General features: G+C 47.1%; 1 protein-coding gene across 9 annotated transcripts in view; it reads right to left on the minus strand.

Annotated features, from left to right (window-relative positions):
- Positions 1-20,091, minus strand: part of PPIP5K1 (diphosphoinositol pentakisphosphate kinase 1) — a 44,112-nt gene extending 24,021 nt beyond the window's left edge. For 7 of the 9 annotated variants that reach the window (XM_086757172.1, XM_086757171.1, XM_086757168.1 and 4 more), the window contains exons 1-24: positions 19,866-20,091; positions 19,460-19,634; positions 18,067-18,262; positions 17,890-17,980; positions 16,814-16,899; positions 16,423-16,577; positions 15,300-15,401; positions 14,881-15,042; positions 13,713-13,834; positions 13,169-13,270; positions 12,535-12,621; positions 12,007-12,082; positions 11,375-11,484; positions 10,305-10,390; positions 9,778-9,906; positions 9,105-9,226; positions 8,167-8,349; positions 6,318-6,459; positions 5,201-5,424; positions 4,106-4,233; positions 3,487-3,601; positions 1,935-2,042; positions 537-653; positions 62-226 (exon numbers count right to left, since the gene is read on the minus strand). In XM_086757172.1, coding sequence (XP_086613298.1) covers positions 62-226; positions 537-653; positions 1,935-2,042; positions 3,487-3,601; positions 4,106-4,233; positions 5,201-5,424; positions 6,318-6,459; positions 8,167-8,349; positions 9,105-9,226; positions 9,778-9,906; positions 10,305-10,390; positions 11,375-11,484; positions 12,007-12,082; positions 12,535-12,621; positions 13,169-13,270; positions 13,713-13,834; positions 14,881-15,042; positions 15,300-15,401; positions 16,423-16,577; positions 16,814-16,899; positions 17,890-17,980; positions 18,067-18,262; positions 19,460-19,606 — 2,955 coding nt within the window. In that variant the 5' untranslated portion in view covers positions 19,607-19,634; positions 19,866-20,091. The remainder of the gene's footprint in view (positions 1-61; positions 227-536; positions 654-1,934; positions 2,043-3,486; positions 3,602-4,105; positions 4,234-5,200; positions 5,425-6,317; positions 6,460-8,166; positions 8,350-9,104; positions 9,227-9,777; positions 9,907-10,304; positions 10,391-11,374; positions 11,485-12,006; positions 12,083-12,534; positions 12,622-13,168; positions 13,271-13,712; positions 13,835-14,880; positions 15,043-15,299; positions 15,402-16,422; positions 16,578-16,813; positions 16,900-17,889; positions 17,981-18,066; positions 18,263-19,459; positions 19,635-19,865) is intronic. The other 2 variants (XM_086757173.1, XM_086757165.1) reach the window with 1 other exon arrangement.
- Between the last annotated feature and the right edge of the window lie 2,694 nt (positions 20,092-22,785).

Here is a 22,785-nt window from a genome sequence, read left to right on the forward strand (position 1 = left end):
GACCTTAATGAGAATTAATGAGATTAATGAGAACAACCAAGGGCGCCCATCGCATTGTTACCTCCATCGACCCTGTCTTCCGGTTCCTGATCAGTGGTGATCTTCGCTGAATGCAGACTGGCTCGGAAGGCTGCGGAGACCTTTGCTGTGCACAATCTGGCTCATCAATGCTCTTCTCTTTGGAGAGGTCTTCCAGGCTGCCTTGGTCTGCTTTCTTGTCCTCATTCTGCAGTAAGGAAACATTTACACCTACAGGCACGTGGCCTTTGCAAGCACTGCCCAGGCACTGACTCCAGCCTTGGATCTCCCATCTCTATTGATCTCAGGAGGATACCAGCATCCTCAAGATTGCCCTGACAAACCCTCAGAGTTAGGCAGGGAACACGAACCACAGGAACAAGAGAAAGGTCAGAGGAAAATTTGCTGCTGGAGATTGGACGGCAGCAGAGCCTGGTAGAGCAGCGAGGTTGCCAATGGGCCTGCGCTCGCCACATCCCCAGCAGGCAGGGCAGCCTGCGTCCTGGCAGCGTGCTTACCTCTGCAGAGGCAGGCCGAAACCCAAAGCCTGTGGGCACATTTCTGTCTTCCTCACAGCCTTTCACGCCGGGGCTGAAATGCAGCTCCACATGGAAACGTTCTTCTGAAGATGGGTCCTGTGAACATCAGACACAGGGAATAAGTAAATAAATAAAAATCAGTTCCACTGTCAGCATAGGCTGTGGCCTGGTCCTGGGCCACCCCGCCATGCCAGTGCAGCACGCATCCCAAGTGCATCTTTTTGGAAGGAAAGCAGAAGAAACAAGAAACCATTAACATAATGGCTCTAGGTTTGTCTCATCCAAAAGGACAGCCCTTATTAGCACAAAGTTGAGGCACTCAAACTGTTGTTATTTTGTGACAAGAGTCACCAGACGATCTGGTGCTGGGCTATATGTGTGTATATACACGTGTGTGTATATATATACACACACACAAACCCACAATATAGCCCCTTCTGAGCCATTCCTGTTGCAAAACCAGCACGCACTGGGGCAGGGAGAGATTGGTTCTCTCCTAGACCTTTAGTCAGGTTGTTCCAAGATTTAAGTAACTGTCTCTATTTTATTTTTTTTTTAAGGGAAGTCAGAGCTTTCGCAGTATCTGGCACTAATGATGTAAACCCAAAAGTTTCACTATCTCTACTTACTAACAGATTTACACCACTCCTAAGAGCTCTAGTCAGAGTTTTGAGGGTTTTTTTGACAAACAGCACTAAGAAACATTTAGCTTCTACCACTAAAACCCCCTGTCAGCTCTGTGAATACAAGAATCTAACTCCAGAGCATATGGAGGAAAGGGACTGCTCCCCTCACCCACCACAACCTCCTGCAGTACAGGACCTGGGATTCAGGACATGCAGTTTGGTGCCAAACCTACTTAGGGTCATCACCATCAGCTTCCATGTTCTGGCTGTTTCTTAAATCATTTTCTTTCCTTCCTGAAGATATCAGTACATATTTCTCTAACTAGACCAGTATATTTTTAAAATAAAACAAATTTAGGAATGTTGAATTTCTGAATATTTTCTAGAAATATTTGGAAAAATCTGTCAAATATAATTTGTTTTAATTTATTTTTTCCTAATGTTCATTTGTAATTAATATTAAGAAACAGCAAGTTATTTTGCTTTAGGTAATACTTTAAAATAGATAGTATTGATTACTTAAGTTTGGTATTACCACTCAGTGTGGCACTCTGCTTACACGTAGCAAGCATTAACTGGGTCACTGCCTCCCACCTAACAATAAAAACTAGCAGTTGTGCTAAAGATCTGTCCTTCTTTATTGACAAGCGGAGAGAGTTCAGGTTACAAACTTCCCAGCTGAACTCATCTCTCGGGGACTGGGCCTTGCATCATGGCAGGGAGGATTTTATCCTACAGCTATATCCCTCACCTTGTTGTTGTCCTCGTAGAGCATGATAACAATCTGGGTCATGTAGTTCAGCTCTGAGATAGCACTCAAATAGTCCATGGCTCTCTTCCACTGCTGGTCTTTGTTTTCCTGATATATACACATAAACAGTCGCATGGAATAAGCAACAGCAGACACCTTGCAGCATTCAGTGAAATGGGTCTGAGAGAGTTTGTCTCTCCACAAGATAACAACATTGTCAGCACAACACCTTGCTTAACTTGCACAAAGAGGAACGACCTTGCAATGAGGTGCTTACAGTAAGGAGCAGCCGCATAGAGGGGCACTCCAGCTACCCATACAATCCACGTGCAGATCTGAGCACATCCAGCTGCCAGCCCCCTACGCCATGCTGACCGGAGAAAGGCACAACCCACGGCAGGTTCCCAAACACAGCTGTTCTCAAATAGTGGCCTACGGAACAGAGTATTTTAGAGAAATCTCCAAAAAAGCACAAGGGGTGAACTTGTCCTAAATAAGGGACCAAGTAAAGCTGCTTTTACATGACGCTGAATGAAAAGTCTACAGAGCCATGCTGGACCCTTGGACTCCACAAGGCAGGGCAGCCCACCCCTCATTGTCTCCCAACACTGCTAGGGAATGGCCGTACCTGAACTGCCACTCACGCTGCTGTGGAGCATCTCACCACCCTGACGGACAGGAAATTAACGCCACCGGTACAAACGAACCCGGATGCAGCCTAACATCCCTGTGCTGGCAACACAGCATACTCTGACACTCAAATTGGGCATAAAGTAGCATCTTATTCAGTGAGCAATTCAGAGGCACTTGCACGATCACTGCCTACAGATACACTGAGCTTCCACAGACATCAGAAACCATGCCTGCTAAGCAAGCCCAAGCTCTCAATGCATTTCAGAACACCATGCTTAAAAATGGGAAGATAAATCAGAGAGCCTATTGAGGAGTCTAAAGCAGACCTTTTCTCAGCGTCTGTGTGCCAGGTCCTTCAGGAAGCAGGCTATAGAGCAAGTGAAGGTTGGATTGGATGAGTTAGTCCCCTAAAAATGTGTCATCTGTCCTTCTGGTAGAGAGCACCCTCTATGCATTTGCAACCTCAAGTCGCTTCCTTATAAGAAAACTTACTTTCTTGACTTAGAATTGACAAAAAGTCACTAAGTAACAGGGCCAAGCTCTTGCAATAAAGGGTTCAAGGAAGCAGGAAGAGAGAAATTCCCTCATCTCCATTCCTCATACTGCTGTCCTCCTACACAGGTAGGTGGTCTACTCATCTGAAACCAGCAGGACAGCTCTTGGAGAAAATATGGCTCCGTACAAGCAAGGCAGGCAGTGTCAGGACTGAAGAAGAACAATCCTTCTACAAGCCAGAAAGGCAGGAAGCTGCAGCATGCAAACACAGCAGAGATGGAGTTGGCCAGAGGCCACCAGTGCCACATCATTACTAGATGAGTTGGCTAGAGGGCCAACCTACAAACATACGTTGTCCACCTTGGAAAGGGCCATTGAAAAAAAGCAGGGAGGCTTACTCTGTGAGCATTGCCGGGACACTTACATCCAGGAGCCCCCCATAGCGGAATATACTGAGCAGAGAGTGCACATGGCTCTCACTGGTGAAGTAGAGCCGTGTCCGAACGTGGCGACCTGGTGACAGAACTCCTCTTGAGTACCTAAACCAAAATCAGCCCAGTGTTACTCATAGCCTGCTAATGAACTGCCATCTATCATACAGCAGCATTTCTGCACACTTAACAGATCAAAATAATCCCACTGGGTTATGACTGGGAACTGTTAAAGAGCAGCAGGAACAGAACAAACAGTGAGAGCACTGGGCACAAAAGCAGCAAGTTTTACGGTGTCCTAATAGAGACACATGGTGGGGTAGAGGTGGCCTCATCACACCAGCACTTGTCCCTTGCAGAGACCAGGGTGAAGGCACCACCATCCAACTACAATGGGCTTAAGCTTCTGTAGCACCGCGCTCCCGCTCAGCAGTCTCAACATGCCTTTCCATTTCCCTTCTAGTTCTAGAAGCATCAACACGCCTCCCTCTTGGTGTGTCCTTCAGTGTATATTCAGTGCGTCCTCCACACCAGTACACTTCTGGTGTGGTTCCCACACGCTGCCCCAAAGCTGCCCTCCCCACCAGCAGCAGCATGAAGCATAATCCTTACAAGGGATGTAGCTTGTTGACAGACTCATCTTCATGTGTTCTCTGTAGGTCCAACTGGATCTTTTTAATGAGGGGAAGACAAAAGCCAATAGCAATTTCCAGTTTCTCCTCCTTATTAATCCCATATTCCTGCAGAAACAAAACAATAGAGCCTTGAGCCCTGGTTCTTTGCCATATCCTCACATGAAAGGAGGCTGGACTTCAACAGTCCTGTCCACAAGCACCACTGCAGTTAAACAAGGACAGAAAGGGAATTTTTTTTTTCTCCCCCCACATATTGCAGAGGGTAATAGAGGAGAAAGACCCCTCCAAGAATCCCAATCTGTCTGTCTAGACATGACTGTCAGTAATTCTTCCAACTGCTGAAAAGCACAAGTACCACCAGGGAACCTCCTCTCATGATGCATAAACTTATACTCTGACCTGGCATGAGCACTAATGCAACAACTGCTATTTGCAAAGATATAACTTGAAGTGCCGTGCTGGAAATAGCCAAACTTCATCTGATCAGGAACACTGTGAAAAAGTTTAGAAGACTACTTCTGCTCTACATGGACAAAACTGCAATTGGACCTTGCTGGCAGAAGCTCAGCCCATATAAATGACGCATCTCCACAGAAGTGGGACAGAGCAAAGGTGAATACAGAGATCTGTTGCATGCATCTCCTTTCCCCTCCCATATTCACGGGTATAAACTTTGTGAGAAGCAAGCCAACTTTGCAAGTGGAACAAGCTCTAGTTTGACAAGAATAACAAACTTGCCAGAACAAGCCTTCACTTTAACAGAGAAAACTCTCTTCCTCTGTACAGTCTTGTATGTGGAGAAAGGGATGTGGCTACAGCACACACACTCAGTTGAGACCTGTGCTATAATGCATATGCAAAAGCTGCTGCTCCTCCTCCAGGAAGCCAGCCCTTCCACATCTTAAGTCATAAATGGTTTTGGCCTCATACAAACACTAAAAGATACATCTGAGAAATATATCTGATATGCTGCCTTGAGAATTAATGTGCAAGAGAATCGAGAAAAAACAGACAGGGAAAGGGTCAGAACCTGACACCACAGACACTGTCACACGGGCAGGACAGGCTATACCTGGGGTATGATCACATCTGCCAGGGCTTTGGAGAGTTTGAAGAGTTCAGCTGTGCCTTCCAGCTTCAGGGCACAGTTGTGCTGTACATCATACTTGATGCAGTCATAGATATCGGGGATCTTGCTGATGTCGTAACGCCCATTCTTCATCCGGAAGTCTCGCTCCAGCTTACTCCAGCGTTGCAGCATCAGTTCCAAAGTCTCACTGTGGTACAGCTGTAGGTCTAAACAGCAGAGAACACCAAACCACATTCACATCCTGACTACTTCTGTGTACGTTTCAAGTGGCAGCTATTACTAACTTCTCCCAGCACAGAAGGGCTCTGATTATTTTGTCACTCACAGGAATACTGGACTGGAAAAGCCACTGGACCTGTTGCACGGAGTTTTAACCTGCAGCAACAAGCTACTTCCAAAATACTTGAGAAAAGTGAAACTGCTTGCTGTTGGCTTATGTCTGCCATGAATCGTGAAATGTCCCACAGGTGCCTTTTTAAAACCTCTGTGCTGTTACTAGGAAAGCTCTTAGGGATGAGCAAATCATGACTGAAAAACTTGCTGGCTATAGTCTCAAGATCCCCTCCAGGAAACGCCTGAAAAAATCAGGCATACCTCTCTGTTGGGGGCAATGAATATCAGAAGCCCTGGGATTGAAAAATAAGGGACTTTCTAAGAGAAGCGAAATTGAGGGCACCTGGTGGTGGGAAGATGATAAGGAGCACCTGGTGGTGGTTAGAGAAACTATGGGTATAAAAGCATGGAAACAGTAAGAATAGGGGGTGCTCTGCTTAGCTTGCAGTAGAGTCTGAGTTCACAACTGAGACTTTGCTCTAACAACTGGAATACACTCTAAACAGCTACGCACTGATGCCTCTCCAAGCTATATTGCTGCTGTTTACATTCACTCTAAACCTAAAATGCACACATAATTTCCTTTATGTTACAGGTCTCTAACAGTAGTTGAAAGTGGAATAGGAGCCTTCTATATCAATAGCACATACAGAATTTCACTTTAGAATTTCTTTGCTGTAGACAAACATAAACCACAGCGGAGGCTGGGAACTCTGAAGATGTAAAAATGAATCTGCCCCGGACCCTTTCCAGTTCTGATGCTCACCTGCAGATTTTGGATCTTCCAGACGTTTTTGTATCTGGGAGGTGAGACTCTCAATCAGGGTGAACACCTGGTTACAGACCTCTACTGGGTTCTGGATAAATGTCATGGAGTTGAGCAGAGAAGCACTGCCTGTAGGTGCTAGCTGAGAGAAGATACCAGCAGAGATTAGTTAGTATCTTTACAAACTGAGAACACAAAATGTCTGCCTTTTGCAGCTGTACTGCTTTCTAATTAGGTACAAAAGTTGTGGTCCCAGCTGAGCATAAGTTGGCCTGCTCCTAGGGGTAGTGAGGCATGCTTTAAAAACCTCCTCAGGACCAAACAGCTGTTCCTATAAAATCAGACCTCCCTCCACCTACAATATCCACTCTTGTCTCACTTTGTTTCTATGCTTAAGCAGAAGGTCTCCATAGAAGTTTTAATTACTTCTTTGAGGTGATAAATATGTTACTTAATGGTAATGGATTTCAGTCCGGTAACAAGATCTCCAAGTCTGGGAAAAATAGTGTTCTGGGGACTTGGAGAAGCAGCTACAGTGCTTTTATTGGTTACTGTGCTGAATGGAGCCCATGCTCTGTACTCTGCTTAGACACCAACAGGACCACAACAGGTTTTGTAGCCAAAATGTCTGCTCACACATGCATGGATCTAGAATCTGGCAAGGTGTACTCCCTGTTCACAGCAACTGGGATTGTTCTGGGCAGCATGCACTAAACCATGAGAACCATTCTTTTAGCACTCCCATGAGAATAAAATGCACTGGGAATTCTAAAGGGAGAAGAAGGTACCATGATGATTCTTGAAGGATACAGTGTAGCCACACTGAGGATTTTCAGTTGGAGAAGGGCAGGAGTTATTAACCAGCCCTTTCCCTTCCTAAGTTCTGTTTATATCCTGTAACTTTGACCAGAAGTGATCTCAGAGTAACCAAACTAGTGTTCAGACAGAATCATAGAATCGTTAGGGTTGGAAGGCACCTGTAAAGCCCACCCAGTCCAATCCCCCTGCAAGGAGCAGGGACATCTCCAACCGGATCAGGTTGCTCAGAGCCCAGACCAACCTGGCCTGGAATGTTTCCAGGGATGGGGCATCCACCACCTCTCTGTGCAACCTGTGCCAGTGTTCCACCACCCTCATTGTAAAAAATTTTTTCTTAATATCCAATCTAAATCTACCTCCCTCTATTTTGAAACCATTCCCCCTCGTCCTGTCACAACAGGCCCTACTGAAGAGTTTCTCCCTGTCTTTCCTGTAAGTCCCCTTGAGGCACTGGAAGGCCGCTCTCAGGTCTCCCCAGAGCCTCCTCTTCTCCAGGCTGAAGGGCCCCAACTCTCTCAGCCTGTCCTCACAGCAGAGGTGCTCCAGCCCTCTCATCGTCTTCGTGGCCTCCTCTGGACCCGCTCCAACAGCTCCATGTTCTTCTTATGTTGAGGGCTCCAGAACTGGATGCAGTACTCCAGGTCAGGTCTCACGAGAGCGGAGTAGAGGGGCAGAATCCCCTCCCTCTACCTGCTGGCCACCCTCCTCTTGATGCAGCCCAGGATGCGGTTGGCCACCTGGGCTGCAAGCACGCATTGTTGGCTCATGTTGAGCTTCTCATCCACCAGCACTCCAAAGTCCCTCTCCTCAGGGCTGCTCTCGATCCATTCTCCACCCAGCCTGTATTTGTGCCTGGGATTGCCCTGACCCACGTGCAGGACCTTGCACTTGGCCTGGTTGAACTCCATGAGGTTTGCACGGGCCCACCTGTCAAGGTCCCTACATACCAGCAGGCTTCATGTTAAACCACTGGAGCAATGCTATTCTCCTTCCAGATATAGGAAGCAACAGAGCCACACAGGTGCTTTACCTTTTCATAATCCTCTTCAGAGAACTCAGCATCCTTCTGCATGATTTCATGCAGTCGTGCCTTCACTCTGTGTTGACAGCTGCTAAGGGAATCACTGTCACTGTCCAGGAGACCATTCATATTGGCACTTTTCACCATTTGCACCAGGATAGGCGTCAGCTCTCCTTCCAAGGCCAGCAGACCCTAAAGTAATGCAGGACAAGATTTCAGCTACGTGCAGCCCAAACAACAAAGATTTCTGCTAGTTTCATGGCCAGCCTTTAGTCAACTTGAGTGAAATCTCAATTGTCCTTGAAGAGCAGTTTTTACAGCAACAGCACCTACAGTCACTAGTGACTCTGGCATGCCTCTAGAGCTATTCAAGGCAAAAAGCCACCTCTGCCTGCAGCAGCCCCAGATTTGTCTAGGCAATTGTAGAGCAGTCAACTCAGTTTGCTGGAAAATGTTGGTACAGCAGAGGCTCTGAAGGACAGCTAGGGTCACCACAGGATTCCCCTTAGCTCAAGTTTTAACTGCAGGTGAGCCTATCTTCTCCCCAACCCTCACTCCACCAAAGACATTTCATTCCCCTTCTAAATCCAGCAGTCAAGGAATAACCCCTCTGGCTGGGCAGTCATCCAATACCCATTCATTTTGTAGGCAATTAATACTCAGCAAAAGGTTTGATGTGCTGCTCCAAGATCAAACACCAACAATACTCCATAAATAACTCCTTCTCTGGTCAGAGTCTATCCTGGACAGGATACATGTGCAGCTGCACCAGACTTCCAGTACCGCCCCACACACTTCTATTAGCACAGTGTACCACTGTCCTCCCAGCACAGAGAGGGAAGCTCCTAGGACAGCTCCTTCCTCATCACCAGAGGTTTTCCTTTAGAACTGTCATATTTTAAGACTAATGTAGCAGAACTAAGAGATGCCCAAAAGAGAGAAAGGACCTTTGCAAAAGCTGCTGCTGTCATCTGAACTCGGCCCTCATCTGAGGCATAGATCTTGAGATCATGACGGTAGGTGCTGTGCAGCCTGAGCAAGCCACATCCAGGGAAGCCAGCGTAATCACCTAGAACAGAAAACAAACTCAAAATTAACATTCTGACACTTGCAAAACTATCACCTGAATATACTGCTTTAGACAAAAAAAACTTTATTGTAGTAATAAAGTTATGTAGAAAATTAATCACTTTAATAGCCAGCATTTAGGCTGCTCCAAAATGGACAGTTCTAGCCATATATGATGACTAGAAAACTGATTCAGGCTTTGCTTAACTCAGGAAAGTTCATTTTGAGGAAAAAAGTGAGCATTCAGCAATCAAGTCTGATGCTGCCCAGATTCTGCAGCAACCCTCTCTGAACAGACCATAATTGTTCTGCTAGCCTGAATACCCCTGTACAGAATAAAGATTCACAGATTGTCTCCTTCTACTTGCTCTCTGCGTACAGCAGGTACTGCTGCCACCAGAGCTGCAGGCAGAGCAATTCAGTAGGGAGGCACCTGGCTTCCAAAGCATATCTGTAGAGCTACAATTATCTCGTGGCACAAAATGCCAGTTTGTTTACGATGGTTAACTACAGGAGTCAGGACAGGACTGGAGATACACAGACAAAGCTTACCTTGGCCACCAGGGTACATACAGCGAAAGGCTCGCCCCAGCTCTTCTGCCTGGACTCTTCCTGCTGGTGTCAGCTCTCCACCCCACTTAAGCACAAGGAGAAGGGATGGGGCAGACTCTCGGCGAGCTTCTAGGAGACAAACAGGCACTCACTACATCAGGTGTCAAAGCTGAACTTGCAGGGGAGGAAGAAGAGGTTGTCATCAACATCTTGCAGGGTGTTCTCAACACAAGCCTGAACCAAAATCCCCAGGAACCAAACGAGCAAATACGAAATTAAGAGTCAATATTCTTTGAAGGTATATGCTGATATTCATGAAACTGGAAGCATAAGCCTTCTGGCACCATCTGGGACATACCAGTACATTACATTATGCATCACTCCAACACTTCATGCGATGTGAGCAAAGATAAGGTATGGGCCACTAATTTTGATTGCACGTCCGGAAGCCTACATAGGTAGGATAGCTGCACGCATTCTTAAACATCAGTCTTGAAGGTCATGACAGCAATATCAGGTTTCTTTACCTTCATCTTCACTTGTAGCTTTTGGATGTCCATGAGGCAGATAGGTCAACTGAACCTTACGGTTAATGCCAGAAAAATGTCCATACCTGCCACAAGGAGGGGGGGGGGGGGAAAATTTAAACAAACCAACTCCACTCACCCTTTGCCTAGAGGTTCCTAGGCAGCACACAGCAAAAATATAGCATAAGCAAGAGACTTTCTGCTGCAAGAGCAGTTGCCCCAGAACATGAATATTTTTGCCATCTACCTGTGACCCAGCATGCACCCCCTAAAAAATTCAAACAACTCCTTCAAATGAAATTCAAAGATCCATTCATTTGCCTGCTCTTCAGCTGACAGCACTCTGTGCTCTCATGCCCCACTGGGGCTTTAATCAACCTTAGTTAATTTCTATCTACATCTTTAACAAGTGAATTAATGAGATCACAGAGAAAAAAAAAAACAAAAAACAAAAACCAACCACAATCTGCCAGCCACTCTGAGGATAACCACATTTCTAAGGAGCAGAAAGAGCAGGGGAAGGAATCACAGCAAAAATTCATCCTCTGTGCTCCACAGACATGGCTTGAACACAGATGCTGCCTGTGTATGCCATAGCGAGCTATAGTTCTGAGAGAAACCCTTCTTTTGTTCTAAGATGCCAGCACCACCAGATTGTCTTTTATTCCAGCTGTACAAAACCTAAGAGCACATACATTTTTTCATGCTTTCCAAACTCATTTTTATTAAACTTCTGGCACTGGGACAACCTTATTTAAAATAAGATTTGTTTCAAAATGTTTCATATCAATATGGTCTCTACAGGACTTCAGTTCCTCTACTGCAGCAAAGGAAGCTCAGTCTTGTCTCAAGTTGTTTAGCCAAAAATCAGACACACTTGGAACAAGAATGAGCAGTGGGTTTGATGCCAAGGAGAAAACATTAAGAGCACGGTATCTTCCATGTACAGCTGCTAACAGGAGATGGAGGAGACTCCAGCCTCTGGAGAGCCAGCTAGCCAGGACATTAGCAGCACAGCTTGTTTCTGCATCGCATGCTGACTCACAGCTCTCAAACACATGAACCCTTACATCTCCAAGACGCTCTTCAGCTGTTCCAGTTTGGATTTCCTCTCCTCAATCTCACAATCACTGTGGGTTCCTAGGTCCACCACAAGCTGCCGCGCAATGTCCAGCACTTCCTGTGGGAGAGCAGACAGTCTCAAGCATCCAGAAACTGCCTTAGACTCACCACTGTACTCTTGCAAGGCCTCCAGATGGCTTCATCCAGATCAAGTCCACACAGATGCTCATCGGAAGCACATCATTTCATAAGAGACAGCTCAGGCAGGACAAACTTTCACACTGTAGTTTGCTTCAAACTCACCCTGTGCTTCAGCCCCATTCAGAACCAAGCAGGTGCCTCCAACTGCCCCACTCCCCAACCTGGATCCATCTTTCACCAGTGGCAACCACAACAGATGAGCAAGTTGCATCAGGTCATCCCCACCCTACCGTCTTTGCATCAGCCAGGAACAGTTTCCATCTCACTCTCACTCTGCTGCCCTGCTGAGCATGCACAGGGTGGGGAATGAGAAAGGGAGCATCTGTGCGACAGACTGTTGCCCTTTTGAGGGTTTCCACCCTCCCAAAGAATTGCCTTGTGGTGGGATCCGTATCACCTGCATGTCCCGCACAGTAACCTCAAGGAAGACTCCCCTCACCTGTAGCTGCTCTGGTTTCTTCAGCTTCAACTTCCCTGTCTTGTAGCCATCATACTTCTCAAATAATTCAAAGAATCTGAACAAACAACAAAGAACACTGATCTATTTTCTGCTGTTTCAGTGCTACAAGGACCGTCATCCCTACATATGCATTCACACTCTCTTCTTCAAGGAGAACCAGCAAGCCCACTGGCTCCTTCCTGTGCTTCAGAAATTCTGGAAAAAAAACAAGTGTTTCCAGCTGCAGGTACGAAAAGGAAGCAGCCAGTAGCTTCCCATTTAGTGGGGCACTTCCCTTTGCAGCACTCACCAGACCTTCACTCTTTCTTCCAGTGTCCACACAGAAGGTGCCAGGACCCTTCTGGGGAAAAGGGGCTCCCTCAACCGAGCAGAAAGCATTTGCTGGAATGGAGCCAGGAAAATAACACTGCCTCCCATGCACTCAGCCCTTCTGCTCCTCCTCCTGATTCAGAAAAGGGGCCCTCCTCACTTTCCAGCAGCACAGCATCTTCTTGCCTTGACTCTTACCGGGGATGCTTAACTTCCATCTTCATCTTTTGTTTTGGGGTGCGATCTCCATGTCGGATGACTGCAATAACACAACGAAGTTCCATCCTGGGAAAATACAAGATACACCTGACAAATGTGCTCCTACACTGCAGAATTGCCACCAGAAAGTAGTTCCCCATTGTTCTTTCAGTTCCATCCTTTTGACAGCTGCTTTCCGCAGCAGTGGCAGAACTTCTCCCAGACTAAACCGGGCACAAGTGCCAACACTGTAAAAGCACTGTAAAAACCCATTTCACTGGCTGCTCAACATGCACTTTCTCCGAGTAGCAGCCTACTGAACAGTGAGCCAGCTACAGCGATGCCCTAATCTGTTTCCTGTGCTGATCAAGAATTTGGGCCTTCTGAAAGCCATGTGAGCAGTTTCTGTCGTTCCTTCAATAACTGCTTGTCTGCATTCATCAAACCTACAACTAATTTACCATCCAGCATCCTTTTTGTGTGCATGACTAAGCCTTTCTACATGCATTTCAGGGTTGCAACCAACACAGCAGCTGGGGAATGCCATGCTGCTGGGTGATGATTGTCCCTTGGACAGGGTTTGCACTTTGTCCCTCATCACCAGCATTCTTTTGAGAAGATGGCAGGTACTCACATGGTGCCTGAAGTTGTGGGGACAATGGGAATGTCTTCTGCCTCTGTTGGGATGGACCAGGGAATATGAAACTGGGGAGCCAATTCCCGCATGATTATATTTCTGGAATAAATTAGAATACAAAACTCACAAGAAATTCCATTCCCTTGGCTCTCCATCTGCTCTTTTAGTGGTCCAGCTGAAAGATTTGAAGAGAGCCACAGAATCTCTCCTCACCTTCCTCACAGAGATATCTATCACACTATGGGCTAGTTAGGGACACCAATTTCCCTCACATCACCAATACTGCAGCTGGGCTTAACATCCAATTAAAAGTCCTGTAAGATATATCTAGCTGTAGACAAAGACAGCTAATGCTAATGCTAATGCAGGCAGGAGCTCCAGGGGCTAAAAATAATAAACCCATTCCTCCTAGAGCCAAGCTTTCACCTGCTGGACAGAAGTCCCCATGTGAATCATACGCAGACTTCTCCAACATACTGATCAGGACTCCATATTTGCTATGAGTTACCTTACCTGCTATCAAAACTTGAATTTTACATACCCAAGGATTTTGGCACAGTCATCATAATACTTCATAGAGTTCTTCACAAAACTGAAGCCATTCACATCGCAAACAAAAGAGTGGCCGTTTGCCCGCAGGAGGTCGAACCCACACACCGTTTGCTGCATGAGAAAGCAGAGGACACAGGACTCACAGGCATGCTGCGAGGGAGTGCAGCAAGGGGACGGTAGCTGCCCACCGAGTGGGGCACAGGCACAGACCCAGCCAGTGTACACCGCCTAGTTCAGCTCCACTGGTGCCACAGCCGTCCTCCGCTCTGTGCCTACCTCATGACACTTCAAGAAGTGTGAAAATACAGCCACTAGCCAGCAGTAACAGGCCCTTTAGAGGAACCCTTACACCCTCACAAAGGCCCATCCCACAAGCCCCCAGATTAAGCTGTTTGGGCCACACCTCTAGCTCCCAGAGCTCTAAAGGCTTAGACAGAGCAGCTCCCGACTCTCCTGCTCTTGCCTCTAAATCCAACCATTTTGAACGAGACTGACAAGTAGAGACAATAAGTTGTGCAGGCACAGACATCCATCAGTATGTGGAAAAGGCTACAAGGCAGAACAAGCCCACAGCTGTACCAGCACAACTGCAGGGATTGCAGGTTAAAGCAGAGGCAGGAACAAGTAGCCATGTGTTTCTTCTGCTGACATTGCTGAACATGTCACATAAGGATCCCTAGACTCACTCTACCAACCTGTAAAACAGAACACAAATTTGCACCAAAGCCAGATAAAAAAACAGAACAACAACAACAAAAAAAAAATAAAACCAACCCACAGAAGAAAAGAAGATCAAGTTTTCCACACAAACACAACTAGGAAACAGTAAAGGCAGGACGAGCACAGGTCAGGTGGGCAGTAGCATACTCAGAATCTGATATTAAATGCTCAGATGTACGCTGGACACCAGTCACTTACCACCACAGAGGGCATTTGCTGCAGGCCCTCCTGCTTTCCCAAACATTTCTGCCCAGCAAACTGCCATGGCCAACAGGACCAGCTGCACCCACCCAGCAGAGGTGGCAACTGGCATCAGGCGTGAAAGACTGCCACACCAGAGACACATCAGGGTAACAGAGCTCAAGCTTTAAAACTGGGCGAGATTCAAATCAGGCATTTGTGGAGTATCCTGCTTGCACAGGAGAGAAAACACAGACCTTAAAGGCTACGCAGACTTTCCGGGCAACTAGTTTCTCCATGGCAGTCAGCATGACGGGGTAACGGATTTCTTTCCCTTCACTGTCCCGTTCAACCTTCCCATCCAAAGCAGGGGATTTGCGAGCCTCTGCGTGGGCATAGTCCGGCCCAACAGTGTATACCTGGGAAGAGAAATAGTTACACCTGACATAACCATCTAGACTAACTGCAGCTTCCAGAAGGTATTTCTACTGCAGACCCAGAGAGAAGAAAATCAGATGGTCTCACGCATTCCTCCTGCTACGACCTACAGAACGCTCGCTGCCCTCTTTGGGATCCAAGCTGCCCAGTCAGCACCTCACAGCTTAAACAAACTCCTGATTCTAAGTAGGACTAAATAGGACTGCCCAACCTTCAGCTATCCCAGTCTTCTCCTTACCTTTACATCAGTGCCATCTGTAGGCATGAACTCCTCATAAATGTACGAGCCTGTCTTCCTCACACTGCTCTCTGGGGAGTACACGCTACTCCGGCTGCCAATCTGAAAGCACAGAATAAACACCTGAGGGAAGAGCATGGGGCTCCTTTTCTTAGGTGGAAGAACAAAAAGCATAACTTTCATCCCATACGCACAGACTTAGCGTAATGCCTCCCAGAACCCCCAGCTACTACACCACACTTATTTATGCAGGACAACAGAGACTCCAAAATGCAGACAGCAGGTATGTCCTTTTCCAGGCTTTAAAGAGGAGAAAAGTTATTATAGACCAAGCAGGTTGACTCCACTCACTACAAGGACACGGAATAAAAAGCAGCGGATAAAGATCTAGAAAGTAAGGAGCCTAGCTAACAAGCAAATGAAAATAAATGATGACAGCTGATAATCAGATCAATTTCACTTCCTTCTAGGACAGCTGACCGATCTTATGGATAGAGGATGACATTGTTTTCATTTTTACTAAGGCTTTGGATACAGTCTCAAGTGGTATGCCTGTATGTTAGCTGCAGAAAGCATAATTTTAAGATGATTAATGGCAGAAGCATAACTGGTTGGAAAAAAATATATATCACAGGTATTGACTGTTTGCTGGCAAAGTGGAAGAAGTGAGTAAGGGCAGATTCTCCATGGAATCTAGGAATAAATACCACATTTATCACATTTGCAAGCTACAGTAAGCTGAGAAGGACAACATTGATGTTAGAGGACAAGAAACATAAGTTAAAAAAAAAAAAAGTCAAAAGTCATCTTGATAAACTTAGGAAGCAACCTGGAAAAAAACAGATGCAATTCAATAAGGCACACGGTTCCCCATGACTGCTAGATAGAACACAGGTCAAAAAGAGGATGGGGAAGGTAAAGTCAGCACTACCACTAAAATATGTCCTTCTGCAATTCCCAGGTAAATGGGATTGAACTGAAAGTTCTAAGAAGATCTAGGTTTCCCCAGTACAAAGCCTTCCTTTCACCTTCACCTGCCCCAACACTTCCTCCTGAAGCCACATAGGTGTCAGAGACATAGATCTGTTAGTTCCAACAGCAAAACTGGAGTCCCTCTCCTCACCTTGCGAAAGAGCCGCTGGCTGCCCCCACCTGCTGACGTTGGGTAGTAAATATAGACATTATGGTCTTCAGCACTGACTGGCTTCTCTACAAATGGCTTTGGGAAAACAGCTCCATTTACCTCCACGTGGTCCTCTCCTTCCACCAAGTTGCACTCTGAAGACAAAGCACAGCAGCAGCATGTTAGGAAAGGGTGAGACAGCCCTAGTGCAGAGCCAAAGCCCTTCAGTCCTGGCCAGTCAGCCAGCTCTGCTGTTGTGATCTTTGTCCACAAAAAACAGAGAGACTTGTGAATCAGCCTGTTCAAGCGGATTATCAGTACCTGTTCTCCGCAGAGTATCTTATATGGTCTAGTATGTGAAAACAGCTTTCGGCAGAGCCTGAACACTGACCTTCTGGTCTATCAGGGTCTCGATTGAGCACAGCATAGCGGGGCAAGTCTATTCCCTCTTCTTGAAGGATTCGATACACTTCACGCCTGTAGAGGACAGAAATGGTGTCAGAAGAGTCTACAAGGTCCTCAGTACATACCAAGGGAAAGGCTTCACTCTCACTGATGAAGAACAAAGTCAAACAAATACAAAAAAAAGCCTCGAGACAGAGCGCAAATACTTCTCAGTACATGCTCTCCAGATAAAACCTACAGGCTATTGGCCATGCCTCGGTCCTAATCCTGATACAGATGTCCCAAAGTAAATCTCTGCCTGGCCTAAACATGGATGCTCATTTACTAGCACGTGCCGAAACCACAGCAACACATCAGCACATACCACCTCCCCAGATTTGCTCTGTCACACCAAGCTGCCCGACACCCAGGCCAGGCAGATGCAGTAGAGCCTCTTTTCATCCAACGTCAGTGGGGAAACTGCAGTTCTTTCACTAGAGTTACACCTTAGGGTGCCTGCCAGCACCCAGAGGAACACCACTCGCAACCCAAAACCATGGCAGGAGGTTTGAGGTCTGGTACGAGCCGTACCCATGCGCAGCCAAAGCAGTCTGTCCATATGCACTGAAGTATGTGACTGCTGGTGGCCCTTACAAGAGCCAACTGAGAAGCCTCTTGAACTGTCTGACCACCATACCCTGCTCAGAATCTGACCTGGCCTTGCTCCCAATTTCTGTCCCAGAACCCCATCCCACTGCTTGTGTCTCCTACTCTGAGGCTAGTCTTTTTGTCTTCATCCTGGCAGTCTTGTTGTGAGACCTCTTTCACTTCCTACTTCATCTAGCCATTCCTTACAAGACATTTGCACTAGAAAACAAAACATGCCAAGTCTCAATGGCTTTACCCTCAAATCTACTCCCCTCTATGTTTTGGAGAAACAATCCCTAAAAGCCACTGCTAAGGTCCTCTTCCTCCCCATCTCACTCATTTGCTTGTGGCCAGGAAGAAGAAATTTCCACAGCGTGCTGAGAGAGGAATCAGACAAAGGAAGAGGGAAGGGACTTTAGTGGATCAGACACCTACCTGTCCTGGATATAATACTGCATATCAAGGTCATTAATCAGAAATGGCTTGCACAGCTTGGCATAAGCAACTGCTTTATCCAGGGGGAATCCTGAAATATGGGAGAGGGGGGAAAAGTGAGTGGAATCTCCCTCGTCCAGATGGCAAGTGAGCTAAGCCCTGCCACAGACTTTTTACCTTTGGAGTGGAACGATATTAGGCAGTCACAAGAGGGCCAGTTCTCCACTGGTTCATTCAGAATAACATCTTCGCCCATAATCACCACAGTGATATACTCAAACTTGCACAGACGCTCCAGAATCTGTGTCATGGGCTTTGACTTGGACTTTTTGGTCATGGCACAGATTCCAACCACAATCTGCCGTTCAGGTGGCTAAGGGAAGACAGAGATCAGTTTAGTACAGGGTCAACTACTTTACCGAATATAAACTGTAACAGTGTAGAAATGCAGAACAAACACAGGATTTTCTTCCAACCTTACGCACTCACAGCTCTTGCTAGACTCAAACTCATACACACTTTCAGCTCCCAGAGTCCACTGGGGGACATCGCTAAGGAGCAGCCCAAGACAACCACTTCAGAGTTGGTTGTCAACCGCTTCAGACAACCGTAACAGAGGAACAGGTTAAGACCTTCCATCACAGTCTAGAAACCCCAGATCAGATGTTTTCCTGACAGATTAATTCTGGCCCAAGCAAGATTAAATGCAGTGAGATCATCTGAAGGTATACACACAGGACTGCAGGTTACCCAGCACAAAAATTTGGGATTTCAAACTGTAAGCTGAGACTTCAGAAGTTACTGCACTGACTTGCAAAGCCAAGGTTCCACAGTAAAAACAACATCTGGGAAGTGAAAGGGCTTCTAAATCCTTCACCACACCTGATCAATAGCTCCTCACTGAGCACCAAGGCATACAACACTGTATGTGTTCGAAGGGAGCCTAGGTTAACAGCCCGCTTGCAATGGAGACAGGGTACAGAGGGAATGGGAACGACCATCACACTGGCATATGGTCCCAGCAGTTCACACAAGCAGCAGCAATGTCCCTGCAGCATCCAAGTCCCCGGTGCAGAACAGCAAATGTAACATTTCATGTAACACTGAATAGGGGCCAAAAACAGTCAGGAGCTGGAGATCATTCTCCTGTCTGCATCATGTTCCTGGAGGTTATAGAAAAGACTAAATGCTTCCTCTCTGCAGACACACTTTTGTCCTTTTCACAGTTCCCAGAATTTTCCTCAAAAATTTCCCTGGCAAAACAGAAAGGTTTACAGTAGCGTCAGGGTTAAGTTGCTAGGACAAAGAAATCTGCTATTGCACCTGAAAAAGACCTGCAAGCAAAAAGGCTAGAATTTACTGCAGCATGAGGCACCAAGTATGGCAGAATGACAGCAATATGTCCTGTCAGAAATGACACTGCTGATCCCCACGGTTGTACCACGCAGCCCGGCGCCAAGTCCCCTGAAGTCCTGACTGCCTGCAGCCGCAGCAGCAACCGCGGAAACCCTGGCTGAGACCCGGGAATTCTGCACAGATGCTCCAACCCAGAATGCCAGGACATCCTTACCGACTCCTCCTCTTCATCATCTTCAAAGAAATCGGTTTCGTCTGTCCTCATGTTTGATCCAGGAAAGTCTGTCTCATCATCCCTGGAACCGACAACAAACCTGGGGGCAGAGTTCTCTCCCTCACTGGAGGTCGTCAGGGACGACATTGCAGCTTCGGTGGCCAACCATCCCGCTCTGGAATCACAGCGTGCAGAAAGAGATAGAAAAGGTCAGATGCAGGGTGAGCCAGGGGCTGGCTGGCGCTACTACAAGCAGGTGAGGGTGGGGAGGGACTGATCTGGCAGGACTGAGCCCAGGGACTGTGCCACTCCGCACAAAAGGAGGGAGTAGGAAGAGACTCTCAGGGTAGGAGGGGATCCAGGATGCAGGACCATTTTAGACAAGCAGCTCCATTGTGCAACTAACCCCTTTGCACCCACTGGGAAAGGACAGTGTCACCACTAGCACTGAAATCATGTAAACTTTACAATGATGCATGCTCCAAGCCGCTGCCTAAATCATGGAAGAGAACAGTGGACACTCTCGCAGGCTTGTACACCCAAAGACATCAACTGGAACTCCAGAAGTTAGGATGAAGCTTAGGACCGTGACGGCGACTTTCCAATTGCCAATTTTCATCCTTTCAGCTCAAGAAGACCTACAGTAACAGAAAGACGAGTCTGAGAGGCACATGAGTTTGTGGTGAGGAGGCAAAAGGAAGAAGTGACAACTCTTTGGTGGGGAAAGAGGACCCAGAGAAAGCATCAGCAACAATTTGGGTTGCAGGTCAGGGCTTCTGGGTTTGCAAGCTGGCTGAGGTTTACACTGTGACCATGGAGGTTTATTATCGGGATACAAGCTATGCTTGTAAACTCCAGGAAAGGCGTGTGTCTTGCACCATCACCTGCAACAGCAGCACTGTCTGCCGCAGAAGTGACAGGGCTGGAACCCGCAGTACACGTGACCTGTACAGACCAAGGATACAGCTGTTCACCTCTGACCACAGCTGCACATAACATACATGTCAAGTGGCTGCCCTTTACCGTGTTTTCCCCAACTATAACGTGGTGAAAAGCATTCCTCCCATGTAAGTGCGTGCAACCTTAAGAAGAAGACATGAACACCTCGTGTTATCAAGTACTTCCCAAAAATGGACATGAGATGCTCTCTACCATTGTTTCTCATTCTCTCACATGATTTCCAGCATTCCACAGACTGAGAGTTACTGTATTTCCTCATCTTCTGAGTATGCTTTCCCTTACAGCCAGTGCACCACAGGAGACTATACTGCCACATACAGCTGTCAGTTCCCAGTCCTCTGGCAGCTCTTCTTTACACGGCAGAGGAGGCACACCCAAATGCGGCGGCCTGCTGGCAGCATGGTCTCACAGTTGGTGAGGAACAACGGAGGGAGATTGCCTTAGTCTATTCAAGCAGGGTGGGAACAGGCAAAAGGAACAAACACACAGAGCAACCCAGCTGCCTGTGAAATCCCCTTGGAAATAAGGGTACAAACAAAGCATAACTCCACACAGAAACGCTGTGTGTGCTCCCAGAAAGGACAGGAGATGGAACAGGCAAGCACTCCAAGAAGACACTGGAGCAGAAGTGCACCAGATAAGGTCCCGCAGCCATGCTACCAGACACTGGTCCGACAGCAAGCCCACCGGTTATCATGCCGGATCTACTGGGGCAGCCAACACCAACAGAAGAGAAACCACAGAGGCGACGCAGCAAGCCTGGACTTTGCACCTGCCGCACCAAGGACAATCTCCTCCGACTGACGCCCAGCTCACACTCATCTTCTGCTTGTGCACCAAGTCCAGTGCTGCCTGTTCCCACATAAACCTTGCGGCACAGCACATACCCAGCACAGAAAAGCGTCCCGATCAGCGAGAGTTAAAGCTGCAACTCACCATCAGTGCTCTCTGCTTGTGGGAGCAACAGCGCCGGCATTTTACTGTGTGCTCCACATAGCCCTACTATTTCCACATGAGTACAAGAGTAGGATTTCTGATGTGCTCAGGAACCACTCTCATTCCTGTGCCCTGCTGCCTCAGCACGTCAGCGCAGAACGAGACCTTAGCAAGTACACTATCAGCTTGATGGCTGATGATTTAATGAAGTCAACCATGCAAGAGGAGGAGGAGGGTTGTTTTCTCCAATCCCTTACTCTCTCCTCCCTCCTAGAAAAAAAAACAGATCAAGCAGCAGGAAAACCTTTGCCCTAAGAACTAAGAAAGCAATGGGTTCTCTACATTCCTGCTCCTGTCCCAGAAAAAAAAAAGCTTCTGCCTTGTTCTGCAGCTACTTCGAGAGGCCATGCTGCAAAAACCTAGAGCCTTACTGAAGCTGATGGCCTCTGATGCATCAGGCATCCCCTTGGTGTTAACAGGAAAAGCCTCATGATCTCAGGTTGGTTTTGGTGTGGGGAAATTGAGAGGGTATAAGCAAAACCTTTTAAAGTTCCTTTTTAAAGCAGATCCCTTATCTGACTAGATTTATACCAAGAGAGACTACAGACTCTTGATGAAACAGAACTTTTAGCTACAGGCATAACTAAAGCATCTAAAACACAGGCAGACTCTTGGCCGTAAAGGGAATCAAGCAAGTGGAGCTCTATTCTGGTATCAACATGAGGTTTTGCCGCCACACCTGAATCAGCTCTAGGGCTGGGCTATCAAAGAGTTTGTGTGCCAGGAGGGGGGCAACTTCCCTTACAGACACGGTACCAGCAAGGTTCAAGTACGGCGCTCAGCCCACACCACCACCGCATCGTTACTTCATTCCTTCAAAGCTAGAGCTACGAGAGGCACTGACAGGATGCGATGCAAATGGTTCTGCACCATTCTCATTGCTTCCTGAGATAATGGCTCACATTCAGACCCCACTCGCTGTCAGTGCTATGGGTCTCACCTTTCACTAATCACAGCAAGACAATTAAGTGTTGACTTAACACTGCTGGCTGTACTGTCCAAGGGAGACAAAAGCATTAACATGGCTCTGGCACAGACATAAAAACAGTAAAGATGGTTCCGGCTTTGAGTACAAAATATTCAGGCTTGCTAGTTCCATCACAGATACACAAGAAAGTACCCACCAGCCGCTAGAGCTAAAGACATTTTTGCACTCTCTTCCAAGAAGGGCGGCTCTGATCTCCTACACAACCATACCAAAGGTTACCGTAATCGCCTAATGGCAATCAACAGCTGCTGACACACAACCTGAAACTGAGACGTAGACCTTGCTTCTACGTGTCCTGGGACTAAATCAGCTCCCTGACTACCCCGTATTAGCAGTAAGAACTGAGACAGTAAGTTGCTTTTCAGTTCCCCAGTAGATCATT

This window comes from Chlamydotis macqueenii, chromosome 12 (assembly GCF_036417535.1).
Source record: "Chlamydotis macqueenii isolate bChlMac1 chromosome 12, bChlMac1.mat, whole genome shotgun sequence".
In the NCBI taxonomy this organism is placed as follows: Eukaryota; Metazoa; Chordata; class Aves; order Otidiformes; family Otididae; genus Chlamydotis; species Chlamydotis macqueenii.